At 43.3% G+C, this 25,096-nt stretch overlaps 1 protein-coding gene across 1 annotated transcript; it reads right to left on the bottom strand.

Moving 5' to 3' along the window:
* Nucleotides 1-1,072: 1,072 nt before the first annotated feature.
* Nucleotides 1,073-24,570, bottom strand: Tbpl2 (TATA-box binding protein like 2). The gene is made up of 7 exons (XM_090345442.1): nt 24,520-24,570; nt 15,443-15,876; nt 14,187-14,274; nt 11,123-11,214; nt 9,254-9,421; nt 6,712-6,806; nt 1,073-1,149 (listed from the first exon to the last, which is right to left on the bottom strand). Exons 1-7 carry the CDS (start codon nt 24,568-24,570, stop codon nt 1,073-1,075), a joined length of 1,005 nt encoding a protein of 334 aa, XP_090201568.1.
* Between the last annotated feature and the right edge of the window lie 526 nt (nt 24,571-25,096).

The raw sequence follows: 25,096 nt of genomic DNA, 5'->3' as shown, positions 1-25,096 counted from the left end.
TCTTGCTAGACTCCATCCAAAATAACCAGCAAAAATCCAGGCTAGAGTCTGGTGCTCAAGTAACAGTAGTTAGTGAGCAAGCAAGCCAGGTGAACATTGAGAGTCTGCGTTTAAACTCTAGTATCAGGAAAAAAATTGGGAATTTTTTCTTAGACTGAAATTGGTCTAAGCCTTATGAGTGAATAAGGCAGGCTTCCTGCACTGCTGGGCATTTTCAGAGAACATGCTAATGTATTACATTATAACAAGAATCCAGCATTGATACCATAATATTGTCCTAACAAGGCGTAAAATCTTTCAAATTCTGAAATAAGTTTACTTAATTTTTGTTGTTGTTTTTTTTTTTTAATGACATACAAGAGGTTGGGCATGGTGGCTCACGCCTGCAACCCTAGCTACTCAGGAGGCTGAGATCTGAGGATTGCGGTTCAGAAGCAGCCCAGTCACTGAAGTTTGTGAGACTTATCTCCAATCAATCACCAGAAAAATAGAAGTGGTGCTGTGGCTCAAGGGGTAGGACAGCAACTTTGAGCTGGACAGCCTCAGGCCCAGAGTTCAAGTCCTACAACCCACAAAAAAAATACAAGAGTCACTTGGAATAAGGAATTTTTATTTCTTAGGCAAGTATCTTTATTTTTTGTATAGTAAGTCAAGTCAACTTAGGCAAGCTCTCACACAGAAGTATCTTATAGTAGGTCAAAAAAGATACTTGGCCATTTACAGTGAAATGTGGTACAGCCAGCTTCTCTGAGCTGGGACACGCACATTCAAACCAGTAAAATGAATTGTTGAATGACATGTTCCAACCTTTTAAATTTTATTTATTTTTATTTTTTTGTTAGCTGTAGGGCTTGAACTCAGGCCCTAGGCACTGTCCATGAGCTGCTTTACTCAAGGCTAATGCTCTACCACTTTGAGCCACACAGGTCCACTTCTGTTTTCTGGGGCTGATTGGAGATAATGAGCTTCACAGACTTTTTTTCTCCTTGCTGGCTTTGAATGGCAGCAATCCTCAGACCTCAGGCTCCTGAGTAGCTAGGATTTCAGGCGTGAGCCACCAGGGCCGGCTTACTCAGGCCTTTTTAAAGCCTTTTAGAATAGGGTAGATGTTTTCAAATGCTTCATAGATCTCAGAACGTTCTTTGGCACCTATAAATAAACACAAGTTTATATAATTTTAATATAAAAACAATGCAGCCTGGAGAGATGGCTCATGCCTGTAATCTTAGCTACTCAGGAGGCTGAGATCTGAGGATCAAGGTTCAAAGCCAGCCTGGGCATTAAAGTCCATTAAGACTCTTATCTCCAATTAACCACTAGAAAACCGGAAGTAGCTCTGTGGCTCCAGGGGTAAGGTGGTAGCCCTGAGCTGAAATGCTCAGGGACAACACCCAGGCCTAGGGTTCAAGCTCCACGACTGACCAAAAAAAAAATTCTTAACACTAAAATTTCATGTCATTCAAAAACAATTAGGGGGATCTAAACTGGAGTTTAAGTCAGGGCTAGTACTTACTGGACAGGCATTCTATCATTTGTGCCATGTTCTCAGCCCAAACTTCAGTTATTTTTCAGGTCAGTTCTTTTTCCTTAGGCTGGCCTCAGACCAGCCTATGTTTCTACCTATGTTTTCCACATGGCTGGGATTAGACAGCCTGTTGTTTGAGATGAGACCTTCACGTTTTCTTGCCCAGTATGGCCTCAAAATGTGATCCCCTGATCTCTCTGCCTCCCAGGGTAAGGTACCACACTTGGCCTTTTTAGTATGTATGAGACAAATGAGACAGTGTTATCTTTAGCTCATTTTAGAGTGTGTCATAAACATGACCCCAAGTGATCTCATCAACACCTCTGGCCCCTTAGCTACCCACAAAAATCACTTTCTTTGATGTGAACCAGGTTCATCTCTAGTTAACATCTCATTTTCTTAATGTTGAAATGTTTCCACAAAGGGGAGCTATTCTGGAGGGTTTCCACAAAGGGGAGCTATTCTGGAGGGTTTCCCCAAAGGGGAGCTATTCTGGAGGGTTTCCACAAAGGGGAGCTATTCTGGAGGGTTTTTTTTTTTTTTAACATATGGGAAAGAATTTGAGGGGGAAACTGTCATTGTCATCTTGAGAGTCTTAGGTTTCAAGGGATCTTTAGTTAGGACATAATTGCATAGCGGTTACAGGGGGTAAAACACGAGTTAGACTCAACGTGTGAGAGACATTATCAGTCAATCTCTGTTCACTTCTAAAGTGCAGAGAGCTTCTGAGAGCCAGGAAACTATTAGCTGACATTTGTGTGGGCAAGAAGCAAAGGAAGAAGGAGGTTAATGAAAGTACAAACCCTTCTAGATGAGAAATGGAAAACAGCTGAATTCATAGGCTCTTTTACAGCTACAGAGCTGGGGAGGGAAGCCTCATTAAAAAATGCAGGAAATGTGCAAAGTGGTTGTCGGCTGTAATCCCAGCACTCATGAATGGGGTGCAACTGAAGGATGAGCTGCAGATTTATGAAATGGCTAGGAATGAGGATTCAGAGTCAAGTATGAGCTGAAACCAATTTTTTCTTAGAGGAAAATAATAAATGATAGCAAGAATACGGAGACGTAGAAATGTAAAATGTTTTTGTTCCTGTGGAAAAGAGTTGGGGAAGATCCTTAAAAAAAAGTTAAAGAATTACAACATGACAGAACTATTCTGCTAGGTAAAACCTCAAAAAAGTAAAAACAGGTACTCAGACCTTCACTGCAGCTTTAGTCAGGACAACCAAAGTTCGGGAACAGTTTACCTGTCCATTAATGCACCAATGTAGAAACATTTGTAGTAGCCACATACAATAGAATAGTACTCAGCCATTAAAAAGACTGACATACAGGGCAAAGTTTGGCCTAGTGGTACAGTGCTTGCCTAGCATGCACAAAGACCAGGGTTCAATTCTTTGGAACCACATAGAAAAAACCAGAAGTGGTGCTATGGCTCAAGTGGTAGAGTGTTAGCCTGGAGAAATCCCAAGGACAGTGCTCAGCCCAAGCCCAGGACTGGCAAAAAAAAAAAAAAGTGACATACAGATGCATACTACCATGTGAATGAATCTTAAAAACAAGCTAGGTGAAACAAATCAAACACAAAAGGTCATATGCATTCCATTCCCGTGAACTACTCCTAAGTAGGTGACTAACTGAAATGTGGTTACAGGGAGCTGGGCGGGGGGGAGGGAGTCGGGATGGGAAGATGGTTAATGATATATGGTTTTATTTTGGAGCCATGAAAATGTCTTAGAACTAGACAGGAATAGAAGTATGTCCACCTAATGTGACATGGTGAATGTACTAAATGCCCTAGAACTGTTCCTTATAAAATGGTTAATTTTATGTTCGGTGAATTTCACCTCAATTTTAAGTTAAGGAATCTGAGATGAAGTACTTAAAAGGCTTAATTGCTCTCTTTGAGAGGTAAATGAAGAGATGAGGACTGGGAGATGGGGAATACTGACAGATGGGAGAAGCTCTGTATCTGTGGGGTAGGAAAAGGCTCTCATGTCTCAGCAGATTTTGGTTTTAGCTCTCAAGTTTTTGTTTCTGAAGAACTTAGTTTTGAGTCGGCCACGAATGGCTCATGCCTATAATTCTACCTACTCAGAAGGGTGAGATCTGAGAATCATGGTTCAAATCCAGCCTGGCTAGGAAAGTCCATGAGACTCTTGTCTCCAACTAACTCCTAAAAAGCCAGAAATGGAGCCTCACTATTCCCGTGGTGGTGCCAGACTCCCATTAGATGACTGGTGCTTTTTATGCAAAGCTTGCCATCATTTCTTTGCAGGCTGGAGTGATGGCCGCTTTGGGGAATAAACAGCTTTCCTAACTGAGGTGTCTGAGGTAGCTCAGTGCACTGGACAGACTGGCTGTGAAATCAGATGCTGTCATGCCGCTCCACCACTAACCAGCTCTGAAATAATAGGCACATTACCTAACCTTTGGGTTTCAGTTTCCTCATCCATAAAATAAGGACAAAATAAGTCTGCTGCTCTACGAGACAAGCCATATAATCACTTCTAGCACTTGGGTGGTTAACTGGGGATACCAGTTTCATTGATTTTCCTGCCCTAGCTGTCTTCAAACCACTATCCTCAGATCTCAGCCTCTCAAGTAGCAAGGATTACAGGTGTGAGCCACTGGACCCAGCTAGAGAGCTTTGTTATTTTAATTTCATGTAGGAAAGCTGATTTCACTAAGAATACTTAAAATGATGATACAAACTTGGGCTGAACTTGGCCATTTGCACTTTAAAAAGAGTGATTTGTAACAATACAGAGCACTTCTGTCTAAGTGTCCTTCCAGTAGTCTTGAAAACATGGTTCCTTTAAATGGAGTAATATCTGTCCCCACTATCTGTACTATTCTATTAGCTTTGCAGGTTTTATTCCCTTCCCCCAGAACATGTAAAAATAAATGTCACGTCAGTCATTTGGGGGTCTTAATTACTCTGGATTGTATATTGGGGACATATGAAGAAATTGTTAGTTTGCTCTGTTGAAAATATCCTTGCATTCCAGACAGGCTTTTTGCATTTTGAAGACATATCAGTTATTTCATAGAGAAAATAAGCAAGCTACCTTACTGACAGTTATAAAATAACTTTTCAGATTCCATTCTGCTAGGTGCTCGGTTGATAACCATTTTTCTCAAAATTACTTCAGGTAGTCAGAAAATGTACTTCTAGATGGGAAGAGATTGCGGGAAATTCTAAAGGTTCTTTGGAAGAACCCTCATTCAATCCAGGCACCGGTAGCTCACACTTGTGAGCCTAGATACTCGGGAGGCTGAGATCTGAGGACCGCGGCTGGGCCAGTGGAGGATGAGAGATCAAGTGAGCTCAGGCCATAAAAACTTAGCCTTCATCTTGGTAGAAAAGAATAAATTGTACAAAATAGATATAGCAAATGTTAATAGAATGACATGGAAAAGTCTCAATCATTTCCATTCAAAATGGTTTAAAAAAGGCTTTTTTATAAACATTGTAAAAAAGTCAGCCAACTGGAAAAAGTCACAAATATAGCAAAAAATAATTGTGATTATGGTGTTTTCATGTAAGTCTCTAGGGGAAAAAACTAATAAAAACTAAATAGATGGTACATAGCATTTTATCTCTTATAAATAGTATGCACCATACTATCTATTCAATAGTTGTAAAGCGACTGATTGTTATCTGTATCTGATTACCAATGAGCTTACATCAGGGAAATCATTTTCGCTTTGTATAAAATTTTGTTTTTGTTAAAATTTTAATGCTGCTAGGGGTTATGTAAGAGGTAATTTAGATATATTGCTAAAAGGAATATATGATTCTTTAAACGAATTTGGCAATTTATACTAAGAACCTTGAAAACAGTCACAACCTTAAACAAAAGTTTCACTCACCCACACTCATTCTCTAGAGATAAAAATAGCCAAATGTTTGTGCTGTGCTATATTTTTGTGCTATTTTTAAGTAGCAAACAAAAAAGGAAACATGTATACATCTGACAATGGAAGAATAAGTGTGTTTGGGTAAGTTGCTGGGCCAGGGTCAGAAAATACAGGGCAACTGGCCAAAGCTAGCCTAAGACTGCTGCTGATAGCCTGTGATCCAATAATGATCTTTATTTGTATTTTATTATATGATCTGTTGGTTTGTTTGCTGGTCAAGGGGCTTGAACTCGAGCCTGGATGCTGTCAGAGTTGTTTTCTATTTTTATTTTTGTCTCAAGGCTAGCGCTCTAACACTTAAACAACAATGCCACTTCAGGCCATTTCTGAATACATTTATTGAAAATAAAAGTCTCACAGACTTTCTTGTCCAGGCTGTGATCCTTAGATCTCAGCCTTCTGACTAGCTAGATTGCAGGCCTGAGCCACCAGTGTTTGGCTTGATTTTTCTATTTTTAACTGGCTGGTAGGGGGAGGGGTTGGAAATTTAAAAGTATATTATTATGATATATAGGATATGATATATAGGACACTATGATATACAGGATATATTCATTCTTCTATGTCAGGTCCATACTGCTTTTATTTTATTATTTCTCGGTTGTGGAGTTTGAACTCTCGGCTAGGGTGCTGTCCCTGAGCTCTGCAGCTCAAGGCTATCACCCTACCCTTTGGGCCACAGCGCCACTTCTAATTTTCTAGTTGTTCATTGGAGGGAAGAATCTCACGGACTTTAATGCCCAGGCCGGCTTTGAACCATGATCCTCAGATCTCAGCCTCCTGAGTAGCTGGATTACAGGCATGAGCCACTGCGCCCAGCCATAGCTCCTTTTCTAACACACTGACAGTTCAGCGGTCTCAACAGAGAAGGGCACACAAAGTCTAACTTGTGGCCCTGCTTAGGACTTTAGAACATTGTGTAGCCCTGAAAAAATCTCTCTGAAGAGTTTGCAACAGAGTTAAGCTGTATGCATTATAACAGACCATAAAAAAGGCAGGATTATAAACATAACGTACATATATGTTTGTATGTACATATACACAGAGGTGTAGTTATATGACAAAATAGCATAAAAAATGGAAAAAAGTCCGTTTTAGGCATTGGGACTTATGGGTAATGTTATATTCATTTCTCCTTTTCACTTTTCCTGGATTGCACAACAGCAAGAATTACAGCAAAACTATTTAAAAGGAAAGGCAAAGTATTCACATAGCTATTGAATTTCATGAAAATCAGAAAATCAGATAACCTTAGAACTTACCTGTCAGCACAACTTTTCCAGATACAAAGATAAGCAACACAATTCGTGGCTTTACCATTCTATAAATAAGGCCAGGAAACAGTTCAGGTTCATAACTGTTAAAACACAAAAGGAAAATGTTTTCAAAGCTCTATTCATCTACCTTCTCAAAGCAGTCAAGAATGTGTGTGTCTAGGTGTGTATGTGCACGCACTTAGGACAATACCCCTGCAATTGGAAATACATAGTTTGGGTTATATGGAATTGCCTCACTACTATGTAACTTCGACTAGCCTTGAACTTAATGTGTAACCCAACCATGCATCAAACTTGATTGTCCTGTCTCTGCCTACCAAATGCTAGGGTTACAGGTATCTATCACCATGCCCAGCACATCTATTATATTAAAGTTGTATATCTTAACAATTACATATGCTAGGCAAGTACTTAGTACTTTCCTACCAGCCTACACTCTCAGCCCTGGACATAGATACATAAAGCAACCAAGAACAGAATTAATTTTGGAATTTATTTTTATTTATTTTTTGTGGGTCATGGGGCTTGAGCTCTGGACCTGGGCTCTTCAGCTCAAGGCTACGGCCCTACCCTTGAGCCATAGTTCATACAGTTTTTTAGTGGTTAACTGAAGAGCTCTTTAGTGCTTGGGCTGGCTTTGAACCACGATCCTCAGACGTCAGCCTCCTGAGTAGCTAGGATTACAGGTGTGAGCAGAAAAGCTCAGGGACAGCAACCCAGGCTCCAAGTTTAAGCCCCAGGACTGGGGGTGGGGGTGGGGAGTCAGAATGTAAAAGGAAAGCTGGTGAAATTATGCAGCTATTTTCCAAATACGGCAAATGGAGAACAGACAGGAAGAACCTGGAGGGAGGAACACGTGAGTGTATGACTCTTCGAAAGAGGTGTGGAACCTCTGATGCCCAGAAAGTGCATCTGGCAGTGAGGGGCTGTGAAGGAGATGGAGTGTCTGCCATGTTCCAGTGCTCCTGGAACACCACTGTGCTTGCCAGCACAGCTGGCAGCTTCCCGACGGAGGGCACACTGCGATGGCAGCTGGTACCCTGGGAGATCCGCACAGTGAGGAGTTCCAGGCCCAGACCACGAGGACTGGTGACACCATCTTCCAACTCAGGTCGAGGCCTTCCCTTTAGTTAAGAGTTGGTTCTAAGAGAGGTAGAGGAGGCCACGACTTCAGAGTCTAGGGGTGGCGAGTGTTTGGATGCCCTCCAAAATGAGGGGCTTGTCTGGCTGTTAGTTCCTCATATGTGTAATCCTAGCTACTCAAGGATCTCAGTGTGAAGCCAGCCAGGCAGGAAAGTCTATGAGACTCTTATCTGCACTAAACTAGCAAAACAAAAATCCTGGAAGTGGAGCTGTGGCTTAAGTGGTAGAGTGCTAGCTTTGAACCATAAAAGCTCAAGGACAGAGCCCTGATCCTGAGTTCAAGCCCCAGGATTGTCACTCCCACCCACACCTGCATGAGTTTGCTGTGAAGCAATGAATGAAAATGGATGAAAAATAAAGTGAACCCTACACTAAGGAAGGAAAAGATACCTAACAAGGCAGTATATTATTATACACGAGAAAATGAGGAACTTCCTGATGAGCTCAGACTTTTGAAAATTGTTGTAAATGATGGGCACCCAATAAGCAAATTGAATAAAGGATATCTGAAAAAAATATATGTATATGTATTATAAGAGATGTAGCATGCCTGCCCAGTAAGTGTAAAAACCTTTCATCTCCCAATAAAAAATTAAGCCAAGGGGGGAAAAAAACCCAACCTCAAATAAACCCACAGGAATCTTTTAAGCTTCTGTTGAGGAAAACTAGGAACTGGATATGTGGCTCAGTGTCAATCTTGAGTGAAAAAAATCCAAGCATAAGCCCTGAGTTCAAGTCCCAGTACTGGTACCACACACATACGCAGAAAAAAGGAAAGTGACCCTTTAAGTAAAGTCTGCTTTTAGGAATAGGAATCTGAAAAGATATCATGATGTCAGTTTACAGCCACACACAGAAAGATCTTCCCCAGTAGAACAGCACAGGACGACTAGATAGCCCTCAGCCCTGTCCTGCTTGCCTCGCCCAATCCTATCACTTCTTGCTAGGGCCATCAGGAGAGCCAGGTGTGCTGACCAGTCTAGAGGTCAGTGGGCCTTGACCTGGGGGCTTCCGGCCAGCTTACTAGCCTCACCTGTGAGCTTTTTAGTTGAGTGAGTGTGTGTGCGTGTGTGCATGTGCACATGCCAGTACCGGGGCTTGAACTTACACACTCTCACACCTGCTATCCAGTGTTCTGCCACGTGAACTGGCACACCTGTGACCTTTGTAGGACTGCAGCAAGAAGTGATGCAGCCCAGTGAGGAGCGAGTGTCCTCCATTGGTCACTGGGACAATGGAAGTGTTTGAACCACTGTTTCCCAAGACTGGCCCCATGCGGTAATCTGGAGGACTCGCCCTGCAGCATGGCTCCGTGCCTTCGTCAATCCCTTTTCCAAAAGACACCTATGTAAGTAGCCCGATTCCATCTTGACAGCTGCCCTACCTGCTGAACTGCTGATGGGTCAGAACTAAACCCTCCAGCCTGATGGGAAATCTCACGTCGCAGCTTCCAACCATGTTCTGAATTTTGAAGTCAAGAAACCTGGCAGGGAACCCGAGCTTCTGCACCACACGAGCGTATTTTCTTGCTGCGAGTCGAGACTGCTCTTCGCTGGGGAGGGGCAAGCACAGTTGATTAGAGACGTCTCAGCCACGATCTGCCTCTCTAGTTTATGTTGTATCCACACGAGACACTCTTGTACGTGGGTGTGTGTGCACGTGTGTGTGTGCACGTGTGTGTGTGTACCCGTAACTGGATTTGAACTCAGGGCTGAGTCCACTGGTGCTCTACACTGGAGCACTGTCCCCAGGGAGGCTGATTACCTGCACATAGAGTCTCATGGACTTTCTGCCCGGGTGGCTTCAAACCGTGAGCCTCAAGATCTACATTATTAGTTATGCAGGAGATTGAGGTGTAAACCACTGGTACACTGCTACACTGCAAATTTTGTTTTACTAGTTTCATTATTTATACGGAACTATAGGCTTTGTGAGAAGGACTTGCCTTCTATACCTTAATCCCCAGCATGTCAACGGTCTGGTATAATGCACAGTTGTTAAACTGATTCATAAATTACCTTGATTTGTCATTTGTGGGGGGGTGGTATGGGGGGGGCAGAATACCATGTGGGAACTCAGGGCTTTCCCAGGAAGATGCTCTATATCCCTGCTTTGTCACCTTTCACTTCTTTTGCTTGTGCTAATTTTTTTTTTGAGGGCCTAAAGTATGGCCTATTGGTAGAGTGCTTATCTAACCCAGGCATGAAGCCCTGGGTTCAATTCCTTGGTACCACATACATAGAAAAAGCTGAAGTGGTGCTGTGACTCAAGGGGTAGGTTACTAGCTTTGAGAAAGCTCAAAGCTATTGCCCTACCCCCTAGCATGGGCATTATCCATGAGCTCTTCAGCTCAAGACTACCGCCCTACCGCTTAAGCCACAGCACCACTTCTGGTTTTCTGGTGATTGGAGGTAAGAGTCTCACAGACATTTTAGTGCCCAGGCTGGCTTTGAACCTTGATCTTCAGATTTCGGCCTCCTGAGTAGCTAGGATTACAGGCCTGAGCCACCACACCCAGTCATTTTTAAAAATACACCTTGACAACTTGTGGGTACAGGAAAAAACTGGAAGAATGTGAGAAGAGTGACATTATCCAAAAAAAGAAATGTACTCTTTCCCTGAGTTACATAGCTGTAACCCCTATGTATATGACCTTTATATTATCAAAAATAAAAATTTTAATGTAAAAAGATTTTTAGAAAGTCCAGTCCAAATGCATCTGGTGAACAAGATCTAACCACGAGTTAGTTAAGTTTCTTTAGAAGGAAAGTGTGGAGCTGGGTGCAGAGGCTCACGCCTGTCATCCCAGCTACTAAGAAGTTTGAGATCTAAGGATCGTGGTTCAAAGCCAGCCCTGGCAATAAAGTTCATGAGACTCATCTCCAATTAGCCACCAGAAAGTGGAACCGTGACTCATGGGGTAGGGCAGTAGCCTTGAGCTGATAAGCTTAGGGACAACACCCAGGCCTTGAGTTCAAGCCCCATAACTGACCAAAAAAAAAGGGGGGAGTCTGTAAAGTATATGGGTATATGTCAAGGCAGAGAATGCTTTTTGATATGATCAATACACATTGTACTCAGACTCACAATCGGAAATGAAGTAGTTTTGTACAACTAAAGATACTAAAAATTAAAATTAAAAGAAAAAAAACCACGTTTATTTCTATTATTAAGCCATGGTCACCCGAATGCTACACTTCCTCCCTTGGCACAGTGAGCTGCCCAGCTGGGAAGGGCCATGGGTTTCTCGTACCTTTTGGCTCCAGTGCAGACCATTTTCCCAGAACTAAATACGAGGGCTGTTGTCCTGGGTTCTCGGATCCTCATTATGACAGCCGCAAACCTCTGCACACAGAAGCCAAGAGGAGAATTAGCCTCTGCTAGGAGCTGACACCAGCCCAACTGAAAAGATGAGCTGCCTATGGACTTAATCTTGAAGAAACTGACATTGCATAGGAGAAATGATGTCTGGGAGTGTTCCCCTCCCTTCCCCCAAAGAACATGGTCTTAAAATATACTTTAAAAGCCAGGTTCATGGCCAAGTTTGGCTTAATGGTAGAGTGCTTGTCTAGCACGCATGAAGACCAGGGTTCAATTCCTCGGTACCACAAACATAGAAAAAAGCCAAAAGTGGTGCTGTGCCTCTAGCCTTGAGAAAGCCCAAGGACAGTGCCCAGGCCCTGAGCTTAAGCCCCAGGACTGGCAAAAAAAAAAAAAAAAAAAAAAGCGCCACAACTAGTCAGACTTGCATTGACATATATCCTTTGTTCCCAGAATCTTTGAAAAAAACAATCATGAGAAATACGTATGAGTGTGGTATGGTGGCACAGAGTTGTAATCCTGGTTCTAGGGAGGCCGAGAAAGGAGGATTAAAAATTTTTTTTGAGGATTAAAATTTTGAGTCCATATAATAGTTACTCAGGAAGCTCAGATATGAGGATTGCATTCAAAGCCAGCCCGGCACTAAAGACCATGAGACTCTTACCTCCAATTAATCACTAGAAAACTGAAAGTGGTGCTGTGGCTCAAGGAGTATGGTGGTAGCCTTGAGCTGAAGAGCTAAGGAAAAACACCCAGGCCTTGGGGTAGGGTGGTAGTCTTGAGCTGAAGAACTCAGGGACAGTGCCCAGGTCCCGAGTTCAGGCTCCACAACTGACCAAAAAAAGTTTTTTTTAAATTTTGAGGCTAGCCTGGACCACACAGCGAGGCTCTCTCTCTAAAATTAACAAAATCTTCGGGTGCCAGTGGCTCACACCTGTAACCCTCCTCAGAAGACTGAGATCTGAGGATCATGATTCAAAGCCAGCCTGGGCAGAAAAGTCTCCATGAGACTCTTCTCTCCAATTAACTCTCAAAAAACCAGAAGTGGAGTTGTAGCTCAAAACGGTAGAGTGCTGGCCTTGAGCAAAAGAGCTTAGGTGCAATGCCCAGGCCCCAGCGGTCAAGCCCTGGGACCTACAAAGCAACAATAAAACCTCACGAAACCAAAACCAAGAGCTAAGAGTTATAATAATTCTGGCTACTTGGGAGCATCAAAATTCAAGGCCAGCCCAGGGGGGGGGGGAAAGAATAGTTCAAGAGAGTTCCTCTCCCATCTCAATAAAAGTTAGACCTTGTGACACTCTTGCAATCACAGCCACATGAGAAAAATAAAAGATGGAGTCCAGACAGCCCTGGTATAGATGTAAGTCTAAAATAACTAAAGCACAAAGGGCATGGCTCAGGCACCTGTCAGCCAACTGAAAACAAAAGTCTATGTAAAAGGAAAGACAGGCATGCCAAAGATGGAGGAAAAGTTGCAAGGATGGTTGGCTACAGACCACATGGACGAGTCTGCCTTCCAGAGAGTGCTGATACATGAGAGCGGAGACCTGCTGGTCTACCACACTGACACACCCTTCAGTCACCTGCTTCTCCCTCTCCTCCTACACAGACACCCTTCTCTAACTCTCCTCTCCCTAGGCAGCTGGGAATGAGTTCCACGCAGAGCTCCAGATCATAGACCATGCTAAGGTATCAGGCAATTTCATATGTTAACTGTTTGACCTCAGAGTCTCAGAGCCCTCAGCTAGCACTACACAAAACAGCACAAGTCTTCTTAGTGATTTCTGGGTGTTTACTAAAAGCTAGCCCTCTCATCTGGTATACCATTTTATTAAGTCCTTAAGATAGCAGGAGCCAGCTGGACTGGCACAGTGGCTCATGCCTGTAATCTTAGCTACTTAGGAAGCTGAGATCTGAGGATCAAGGTTCAAAGCCAGCCAGGGCACAAAAGGACCAGAGACTCTTATCTCCAATTAACCTCTAGAAAAGGGAAGTGGGGTTTGGCTCAAGGGTAGGGCAGTAGCCTTGAGCTGAAGAGCTCAGAGAAAGTATCCAGGCTTGGGCAGGGCAGTAGCCTTGAGCTGAAGAGTTCAAGCGCCATGACCTCCCCCCCCCACACACAAAAAGATAGCTTGAGCCCCAAGTATATCTTTTGTTGTTAGGTTTAGATAGATCCTGGATTCCTGGATTCTCTTTTTACCACAAAACTGAGAGAACAGAGGACAATGGAGAATAAACATTATGCGTAAGGTACTGAGGTAAGTTTAATAATGTGATCATTCACTGCAGTAAGTCTAAGAATTTTACCTTGTTACTTTTTTCTGCTCATATCATAGCTAGAAATATGCAAGGTAACATTCATGTAATGTGGAATCTGGACATCACAACAGCAAAAACAGATCCTTAAATCTATCAGTAGTTGATGCTTGGAAGGCCTCTGCTTTCTAATACTGTGGCCTTTCTCACTGCACTCCCTTGTACAGACCCTGGAACGTCATTCTGTGTTGATGAGGTTAGCAATTCCAATTCCCTTAGGTAGATCAGTTATCAAAAACAGGATACTTGGGCCGAGTGATCCCTCAGTAACACATACATAGAAGAAATCCAGAAATGAGGCTGTGGCTCAAGCGGAAGAGCTCTAGCCTTGAGAAAGCCTAAGGACAGTCCCCAGGCCACAAGTTCAAGGACCAGAACTGGCGCAAAATAAAACAGGACACTTGCCTTCGGCAAGACACAAAGATTAGATCTTATACAAGTATCAGTGTAATGAGATGTTTACAAAGAAATAGTTCCATAAATAAGATAGACTTGCAAGAGGCTAGTGTACCAAATGGTAGAAACTAGACGGACTGAAACCTATTTCTGAATGACAAGGACAAAAAATCTTCATTTTAGGACCTATTCAATTACTGCTTTATTCCGCACAGAATCATTATGAAGGAAATACATATAAAGAGAAGGTAATGATTGAGAGAACTACTGAGAAATCTTACCTTAGGGTTATATTCTGCATTTTTGGCATGCAAAGCTATTTTCTTCAGATCCAGTTTACAAGCCAGATTGACAGTAGAAACTATGTTTCTGAAGAGAGAAGTCCACTTTAGACATTACATCAGATATAAACAATAAAATGGCAAAAACTAACGTTAAACTTCCTCATTGCTGAAGCTACACCTTAGCAACTTCCTGGGGCTAGAATTCTCCATACACTGCAATGTGAAATAGGTAGCAACATGGCCCCTAGTAAGTATAAAATCTCAAAGTACTAAACTAGCATTTTCTAAAATTTAATTATGTAAAATGAAGTCTCTGAATTTCTTTAAAAATTATGCCTCACTGAGCAGGGAGTTTGGCCTAGTGGTAGAGTGCTTGCCTAGCATGCATGAAGACCCGGGTTCGATTCCTCAGTACCACATACATAGAAAAAAGCTGGAAGTGGTGCTGAGGCTCAAGTGGTAGCGCCCTGGCCTTGAGAAAGTCCAAGGACAGTGCTCAGGCCTTGAGCTCAAACCCAGGACTGGCGAAAAAAAAAAATTGTGCCTCAGAGGCTGGGAGTTGGCCTGCTGGTAAGAATGCTTGCATAGCATGCATGAAGACCCAGGTTCGATTCCTCCGTACCACATAGAAAAAAAAAAAGCTGGGGGGGGGAGGGTAATGGGTACCAAGACATGTGAAAGGGTATCAATGTATGTGAATTAATGCACCTTCTATCTGGCAAATATCATGTAACCCTTTTACTAATTACAATAAAAAAAAAAGCTGGGGGGCCGGGAGTTTGGCCTAGTGGTTAAAGTGCTTGCCTAGCATGCATGAAGACCTGGGTTCGATTCCTCAGTACCACATACATAGAAAAAAGCCTGAAGTGGTGCTGAGGCTCAAGTGGTAGAGCTCTGACCTTGAGAAAGTCCAAGGACAGTGCTCAGGCCCTGAGCTCAAGCCCAGGACTGGCAAAAAAAAAAAAAAAAAAAAGCTGGAAGTGGTGCTATGGCTCAAGTGGCAGAGTGCTAGCCTTGAGAAAAGCCCAAGGACAGTGCTCAGGCCATGAGTTCAAGTCCCACAACTAGCAAAAAAAATTATTCCTCAAAATAGGTTAAACCACCGAGCCAACGCGACCAAATTGACTTCACTTTCATGCACAAGGAACTCTGGACTTTTCTTCCTTTATGCGATTATCCTGGGAGTGTCATGTTTCTGACTATAAAATGTGTACCCAGAAGGCATCCCTGAATTTAAAGACAAACATGCTCACTGGAGTTGAGGTACAATTCCAGAACTTTCTGAAACAGGGTTCATTGGAGCCATAGGAGCTATGGAGGCCAGTGGTGAGCCATCCGAGTTGTGTTTCTCTGGAGAGGGGTGGAGGCAGTCAGCACCACTCGATAGACTGCCCTGCGTTAAGCCTGGCCCAGCATCCTCCTCACCAGGCAGCCCATTTTGTGGACTTGGAGTTTTGCAGTTTTCTTCAACTTCCCATTTGCTTTCAGCCGTAGTCTGGTCCTTATTTTCTTGAGCGAGTTCATCTGGTAGGAAGCTAAGATCCACAGATGAGAAATCACCCAGCGGTTCTTTGGTTTCTCCAGGACGCGAGTGAAACTCCCTTCCTGGGTTGGGTGGATCGGTTCCGTACACATGGAAAGGGATGGCCGAGGCGAACAACGGACCGTGGGGTGAGGCAAGCTGATCCTGCGGCAGTACCCAAGCAGACAAAACACAGCACTGCATTACACCAAAGGACATTAGGATGGTGGGAATAACACACATCTTTCTACCAAGTACCGGCAAGGCTCTACTAAAGAGTTATGGCACACTTAACAAAAACAGGAAAATATACCTTAAAATAAAAGTATTTATCACATTGGTACTGGGAATCCAAATTGGTACTAGAAGCAATTGAACGACTGTGCTCTAAATTGTGTACACTAAATGGTGTACAGAATCTGATGCACTATTTCAGTAAGTTATAAGCTTCAGTGAGCTTATTTAAGTTTTTTTTGGGGGGGGGTTAGGGGTTGGCACTGGGGCTTCAACCCAAGGTCTTCAGTTCTCACTTTTCTTTTTGGCTCAAGGATAATGCTCTAACTGCTTGGGCCATGCCTCCAGTTCTGGCTTTGTGTTGGTTAATTGGGACTCTTCTGCCTAGGCTAACTTCAAACCCTGATCCTTAGATCTCAGCAACCTGAGTAGCTAAGATTATAGAGATGAATTACCAGGGCCCAGCTTAAATACTTTTTAAAATTCTAAATCATTTCTGTTCTTAGTAGTGGGTGTGGAATCCAAGAATTCAGGCTTTTTAGGCAAACAATACTACATTAACTAACCCCTCAATCTTTTTACTTTTGTTTCCAAGACTAGTTTCTTGCTAACTTTGCTTGGGCTCACCTTGAACTTGTGGTCTTTCTGTCAACAGAGTAGCTGTTAAATTCCTGTTTTTAGAAATATGTGAAGCTTACCATACAGTCTCAAGTACTAATCAACACCCATTAAAGACCTGGCATTCTTTTTCTAATCAAAGGAGAGGTAAGACAATATTCCAGTCACAAGAATTTACAATACGGAAAAAACAAGATACACGTGCCAAAAATAGTTTCAATCAGTGTGTTTCCAATTCAAGGAAGGCTGCTCAGCTATTTCCCAGCTACTGAGTGAATTAGCATGCACCTAAAGGAAGCAGCTGATGTAAAGACACTTCACGGACTTGATTACAATGACATTCTATTTCCCTGGTTCTTGTGTTACTACCTACGTCTCATAAGCTGCAGGCCTAGGTCTCAGATGTTGAGCCCTGTGTGCAGTGTACCCAGTTCCTCAGATTGCACTTTTGACCGGTCAGCACTCATGCACACCTGCTGTTTCATCCTGTGGGTGGTAGTCAGCTAACACAGTCTGGCTGAACCTCACGGAACTGCTCTGTTACTTCAAATCCAGTAGACGGCAGGGGTGACCAGTTGTTCGAGGAAAATACTCTGAAAACATGAAGCTACTCTCTTGAAATAAAGACTTTTGACCTTTGCTTTGTTCGGAATTATATCATTAGTCCTCATCTCTGCTGAGCCCAGGGTAGGGGTCAGGGGAGGGAGGTGGGGGTCAGTGGGCTCCAGTTCCTCACAGAGCTCTCCTTGCAATGTCTTGTCTTGCTGGAGAAGCTGTCATCAGCTCACTGACACTGAAGCACTACTTATGTCAACAATCCCGCGTCCCTTCCCCCCTTCACAACGTTTTCTCAGGGGAGGACGCACTCACTCAAGGGCACTGAACTTTAACAAGGGCTTGAAGGCAATGGCGTGATGTTGAATCATGTTTCCATGGAACCTCGCCAGCCCCCTTTTTCAGGTCACCTGCAGAACCTAATAAAAGTGATTCCATGGCTTCCTCAGCTTCACAGCTGAAGACGTTGTCCCCAGCTTTTACGAAGCGATCAGTGCCTCCTTCCCAGAACCTTCCCTACCAGGGTCACTGCCCAGTTAACTGCCATGCAATGTCACCATTTTCACCTCCGTGCCCATTCTTGCCAATAAATCCATCCATTCATCCATCCATGCATACTCTATAAATCCATCCATCATCCATCCATGCATACTCTATAAATCCATCCATCATCCATCCATGCATACTCTATAAATCCATCCATCATCCATCCATGCGTACTCTATAAATCCATCCATCCATCCATGCATACTCTATAAATCCATCCATCATCCATACATGCATACTCTATAAATCCATCCATCATCCATCCATGCGTACTCTATAAATCCATCCATCATCCATCCATGCATACTCTATAAATCCATCCATTCATCCATCCATGCATACTCTATAAATCCATCCATCATCCATCCATGCATACTCTATAAATCCATCCATCATCCATCCATGCATACTCTATAAATCCATCCATTCATCCATCCATGCGTACTCTATAAATCCATCCATCCATCCATGCATACTCTATAAATCCATCCATTCATCCATCCATGCGTACTCTATAAATCCATCCATCCATCCATGCATACTCTATAAATCCATCCATCATCCATCCATGCATACTCTATAAATCCATCCATCATCCATCCATGCATACTCTATAAATCCATCCATCATCCATCCATGCGTACTCTATAAATCCATCCATCATCCATCCATGCGTACTCTATAAATCCATCCATCATCCATCCATGCATACTCTATAAATCCATCCATCATCCATCCATGCGTACTCTATAAATCCATCCATCATCCATACATGCATACTCTATAAATCCATCCATTCATCCATCCATGCGTACTCTATAAATCCATCCATTCATCCATCCATGCGTACTCTATAAATCCATCCATTCATCCATACATGCGTACTCTATAAATCCATCCATCATCCATCCATGCATACTCTATAAATCCATCCATCATCCATCCATGCATACTCTATAAATCCATCCATTCATCCATCCATGCATACTCTATAAATCCATCCATTCATCCATCCATGCATACTCTATAAATCCATCCATCATCCATCCATGCATACTCTAAAAATCCATCCATCATCCATCCATGCATACTCTAAAAATCCATCCATCATCCATACATGCATACTCTATAAATCCATCCATCATCCATACATGCATACTCTATAAATCCATCCATCATCCATACATGCATACTCTATAAATCCATCCATCATCCATCCATGCATACTCTATAAATCCATCCATCATCCATCCATGCATACTCTATAAATCCATCCATTCATCCATCCATGCGTACTCTATAAATCCATCCATCATCCATCCATGCGTACTCTATAAATCCATCCATTCATCCATACATGCGTACTCTATAAATCCATCCATTCATCCATACATGCGTACTCTATAAATCCATCCATTCATCCATCCATGCGTACTCTATAAATCCATCCATCATCCATCCATGCGTACTCTATAAATCCATCCATTCATCCATCCATGCGTACTCTATAAATCCATCCATCATCCATCCATGCATACTCTATAAATCCATCCATCATCCATCCATGCGTACTCTATAAATCCATCCATCATCCATACATGCATACTCTATAAATCCATCCATCATCCATCCATGCATACTCTATAAATCCATCCATCATCCATCCATGCATACTCTATAAATCCATCCATCATCCATCCATGCGTACTCTATAAATCCATCCATCCATCCATGCATACTCTATAAATCCATCCATCATCCATACATGCATACTCTATAAATCCATCCATCATCCATCCATGCATACTCTATAAGTCCATCCATCATCCATCCATGCGTACTCTATAAATCCATCCATTCATCCATACATGCATACTCTATAAATCCATCCATTCATCCATACATGCATACTCTATAAATCCATCCATCATCCATCCATGCGTACTCTATAAATCCATCCATCATCCATCCATGCATACTCTATAAATCCATCCATTCATCCATCCATGCATACTCTATAAATCCATCCATCATCCATCCATGCATACTCTATAAATCCATCCATCCATCCATGCATACTCTATAAATCCATCCATCCATCCATGCATACTCTATAAATCCATCCATTCATCCATCCATGCGTACTCTATAAATCCATCCATCCATTCATCCATCCATGCGTACTCTATAAATCCATCCATCATCCATCCATGCGTACTCTATAAATCCATCCATCCATCCATGCATACTCTATAAATCCATCCATCATCCATCCATGCATACTCTATAAATCCATCCATCATCCATCCATGCATACTCTATAAATCCATCCATCATCCATCCATGCATACTCTATAAATCCATCCATCATCCATCCATGCATACTCTATAAATCCATCCATCATCCATCCATGCGTACTCTATAAATCCATCCATCATCCATCCATGCGTACTCTATAAATCCATCCATTCATCCATCCATGCGTACTCTATAAATCCATCCATCATCCATCCATGCGTACTCTATAAATCCATCCATCATCCATCCATGCATACTCTATAAATCCATCCATCATCCATCCATGCATACTCTATAAATCCATCCATTCATCCATACATGCGTACTCTATAAATCCATCCATCATCCATCCATGCATACTCTATAAATCCATCCATCATCCATACATGCATACTCTATAAATCCATCCATCATCCATCCATGCATACTCTATAAATCCATCCATCCATCCATGCATACTCTATAAGTCCATCCATCATCCATCCATGCATACTCTATAAATCCATCCATTCATCCATCCATGCATACTCTATAAATCCATCCATCATCCATCCATGCATACTCTATAAATCCATCCATCATCCATACATGCATACTCTATAAATCCATCCATTCATCCATACATGCATACTCTATAAATCCATCCATTCATCCATCCATGCGTACTCTATAAATCCATCCATTCATCCATCCATGCGTACTCTATAAATCCATCCATTCATCCATACATGCATACTCTATAAATCCATCCATCATCCATACATGCGTACTCTATAAATCCATCCATCATCCATCCATGCGTACTCTATAAATCCATCCATTCATCCATCCATGCGTACTCTATAAATCCATCCATTCATCCATCCATGCATACTCTATAAATCCATCCATCATCCATCCATGCATACTCTAAAAATCCATCCATCATCCATCCATGCATACTCTATAAATCCATCCATCATCCATACATGCATACTCTATAAATCCATCCATCATCCATACATGCATACTCTATAAATCCATCCATCATCCATCCATGCGTACTCTATAAATCCATCCATCATCCATCCATGCGTACTCTATAAATCCATCCATCATCCATCCATGCGTACTCTATAAATCCATCCATCATCCATCCATGCGTACTCTATAAATCCATCCATCATCCATCCATGCGTACTCTATAAATCCATCCATTCATCCATACATGCGTACTCTATAAATCCATCCATTCATCCATACATGCGTACTCTATAAATCCATCCATTCATCCATCCATGCGTACTCTATAAATCCATCCATCATCCATCCATTCGTATTCTATAAATCCATCCATCATCCATCCGTGCATACTCTATAAATCCATCCATCATCCATCCGTGCATACTCTATAAATCCATCCATCATCCATCCATGCGTACTCTATAAATCCATCCATTCATCCATACATGCATACTCTATAAATCCATCCATTCATCCATACATGCATACTCTATAAATCCATCCATCATCCATACATGCATACTCTATAAATCCATCCATCATCCATCCATGCGTACTCTATAAATCCATCCATCATCCATCCATGCGTACTCTATAAATCCATCCATTCTTCCATCCATGCATACTCTATAAATCCATCCATCATCCATCCATGCGTACTCTATAAATCCATCCATTCATCCATCCATGCGTACTCTATAAATCCATCCATCATCCATCCATGCGTACTCTATAAATCCATCCATCATCCATCCATGCGTACTCTATAAATCCATCCATCATCCATCCATGCGTACTCTATAAATCCATCCATTCATCCATCCATGCGTACTCTATAAATCCATCCATTCATCCATCCATGCGTACTCTATAAATCCATCCATCATCCATCCATGCGTACTCTATAAATCCATCCATCATCCATCCATGCGTACTCTATAAATCCATCCATCATCCATCCATGCATACTCTACAAATCCATCCGTCATCCATCCATGCGTACTCTATAAATCCATCCATTCTTCCATCCATGCATACTCTATAAATCCATCCATCATCCATCCATGCGTACTCTATAAATCCATCCATTCATCCATCCATGCATACTCTATAAATCCATCCATCATCCATCCATGCATACTCTATAAATCCATCCATTCATCCATCCATGCGTACTCTATAAATCCATCCATTCTTCCATCCATGCATACTCTATAAATCCATCCATCATCCATCCATGCATACTCTATAAATCCATCCATCATCCATCCATGCATACTCTATAAATCCATCCATCATCCATCCATGCATACTCTATAAATCCATCCATTCATCCATACATGCATACTCTATAAATCCATCCATTCATCCATCCATGCGTACTCTATAAATCCATCCATCCATGCATACTCTATAAATCCATCCATCATCCATCCATGCATACTCTATAAATCCATCCATTCATCCATACATGCGTACTCTATAAATCCATCCATCATCCATCCATGCATACTCTATAAATCCATCCATTCATCCATACATGCATACTCTATAAATCCATCCATTCATCCATCCATGCATACTCTATAAATCCATCCATCATCCATCCATGCGTACTCTATAAATCCATCCATCATCCATCCATGCATACTCTATAAATCCATCCATCATCCATCCATGCGTACTCTATAAATCCATCCATTCATCCATCCATGCATACTCTATAAATCCATCCATCATCCATCCATGCGTACTCTATAAATCCATCCATCATCCATCCATGCGTACTCTATAAATCCATCCATCATCCATCCATGCATACTCTATAAATCCATCCATTCATCCATACATGCATACTCTATAAATCCATCCATTCATCCATCCATGCGTACTCTATAAATCCATCCATCCATGCATACTCTATAAATCCATCCATCATCCATCCATGCATACTCTATAAATCCATCCATTCATCCATACATGCGTACTCTATAAATCCATCCATCATCCATCCATGCATACTCTATAAATCCATCCATTCATCCATACATGCATACTCTATAAATCCATCCATTCATCCATCCATGCATACTCTATAAATCCATCCATCATCCATCCATGCGTACTCTATAAATCCATCCATCATCCATCCATGCATACTCTATAAATCCATCCATCATCCATCCATGCGTACTCTATAAATCCATCCATTCATCCATCCATGCATACTCTATAAATCCATCCATCATCCATCCATGCGTACTCTATAAATCCATCCATCATCCATCCATGCGTACTCTATAAATCCATCCATCATCCATCCATGCATACTCTATAAATCCATCCATTCTTCCATCCATGCATACTCTATAAATCCATCCATTCTTCCATCCATGCATACTCTATAAATCCATCCATCATCCATCCATGCGTACTCTATAAATCCATCCATTCTTCCATCCATGCATACTCTCATACATAGTGTCTGCCGTTTGGGAGCCAGCTGTGCCAGACAAACCTGTGAAGAGTCCATCTCCCATTAAACAGCAGAAAGCTGGAGTTGGAGATGTGGCTCCAGTGCTAGCTCGAGTACGGGCAAGTCAAAGGGAAGCCTTGAGTTCAGGCCCCGGTACCCACACAAAGGAGGGAAAGAAAGGTTAATCTTTTCGCCAAAATAAACTTCTTGACTTGAAGATATTTTCCCCTCTATTCTAGAATACTTAACCACAATTGAGGTGATATCGATCAAGGCAGATTGTACTTCTAAGCTGACAGGTTGAATTGGAACTCCTTTGTAGAACAAAATTAAACAAAAGTTTCACGAGGAAAAAAGTTCTTTAAAACGCGTGAGGTGTCCCATATGTTTAGAAGGCTGAGGCAGGAAGAAGGCTGGAGTCCAGGTTAGAGACCAGCTCGGCAACAAACGCCACCAAAGGAAAACAGTCCCAACACTGAAGTGAAAGGGGCCAAGGGTATCCCTGAGATCGGCGCGCAGGGCCTCCAGCCGCGTTCCCAGCCCTCTGGGTTTCCTTGATTTTAGACTCGTTTGTGCCCCGCTGGCCGGGACTGTGATCTCTCCATCTCAGCCTCCGGAGTGGCCAGCAGGAACGACCCCCCACATCCCTGGGGACGCCCAGCCCCGCCCTTCCAGGTGGCCTGCTCCGGCCCGGCTTGGTCCAGAGAGGCCGGCAGCCCTTCACGTAGCAGGGCTGCTTGGAACGGGAAACCAGTCCCCCCAGGCTCCCAAAGCAGCGAGCCCGAACCAGGGTCTCCAGAGGCGGCTCCAGAGGCGGCTCCAGAGCGGGGACAGCTCTGCGCCGGTCTTGGAGCACCGCCCGGGCAGGAGGTGGGTCTCGCCCGAGGGGCCCGGCTGCGCTCCACTGCTGCCAGGTCGGGCCGGCAGCTTGGAGAGTCCCCCTGGAAGCCCTCTAATCACCGGGGGGCTGCATTAGCCACCCCACCCCGGAAGGGAGCCGAGCCGGTGGGCCTTGCGCCCCAGCCTCGGGGCCACCGGCCTGGGACGCCGGGAGCCGTCGGGAGCCGCTCCCGCTCACCTGGGCAGTGCAGCGGTCCAGGTAGAACTCGAGGTACGCCTCCGCCTCCATGGGCCGAGGTCCGGCTGCGGGGGCCTGGGGACGGAGCCCACTGGCCAGCCCGGGGCCGGTTTATCAGCGGTGCCGGCGGTGGGAGGGAGGGGCGGCGTCCGGGCCCCACCTGGGCTCCGGAGCTCAGCCCCGCTCAGGGCGGTCACCTGCGCCGACCTGGGCCGACCTGGGCCCGCAGCGCGCGCGCTCTCTCCAGTGCTCGCCAGTGGCATAAAGTGAGGGCCCTGGACAGTGAGAAAGAACAAAACCAAGGATTCTTTTTCTTCTTCCTAGGAAAGCTGTGGAGTTTGAGGCGCTGAACTCATCAGGGGAGGTGTGTGTGTCTGTGTGTCTCTGTGTGTGTGTGTGTCTGTGTGTGTGTCTGTGTGTCTCTGTGTGTGTCTCTGTGTGTGTGTGTGTGTCTCTGTGTGTCTCTGTGTGTGTCTCTGTGTGTGTGTGTGTGTCTGTGTGTCTCTGTGTGTGTGCGCGTGTGTGGCCCCTGACCGCTCAGGGACTAGCCACCTTCTTGCTCAAGGCTGACACTCAC

This window comes from Megascapheus bottae, chromosome 14, assembly GCF_031878675.1.
Source record: "Megascapheus bottae isolate mThoBot1 chromosome 14, mThoBot2.hap1, whole genome shotgun sequence".
NCBI classification, from domain to species: domain Eukaryota; kingdom Metazoa; phylum Chordata; class Mammalia; order Rodentia; family Geomyidae; genus Megascapheus; species Megascapheus bottae.
The sequence above is the reverse complement of the archived record's forward strand: the minus strand, read 5'-3'. Positions and strand labels throughout refer to the sequence as shown.

Bases quoted from the DNA above. Each gene is read 5' to 3' on its own strand.
- Tbpl2 (XM_090345442.1), bottom strand. From the start codon at position 24,570: ATGGAGGCGGAGGCGTACCTCGAGTTCTACCTGGACCGCTGCACTGCC. The intron at 11,215-14,186 runs GTAAGATTTCTC...TTCTGTGTGCAG, and splicing joins ATGCAGAATATAACCCTAAG to AGGTTTGCGGCTGTCATAAT. The intron at 9,422-11,122 runs GTACGAGAAACC...GCCCCTCCCCAG, and splicing joins GTCTGCACTGGAGCCAAAAG to CGAAGAGCAGTCTCGACTCG.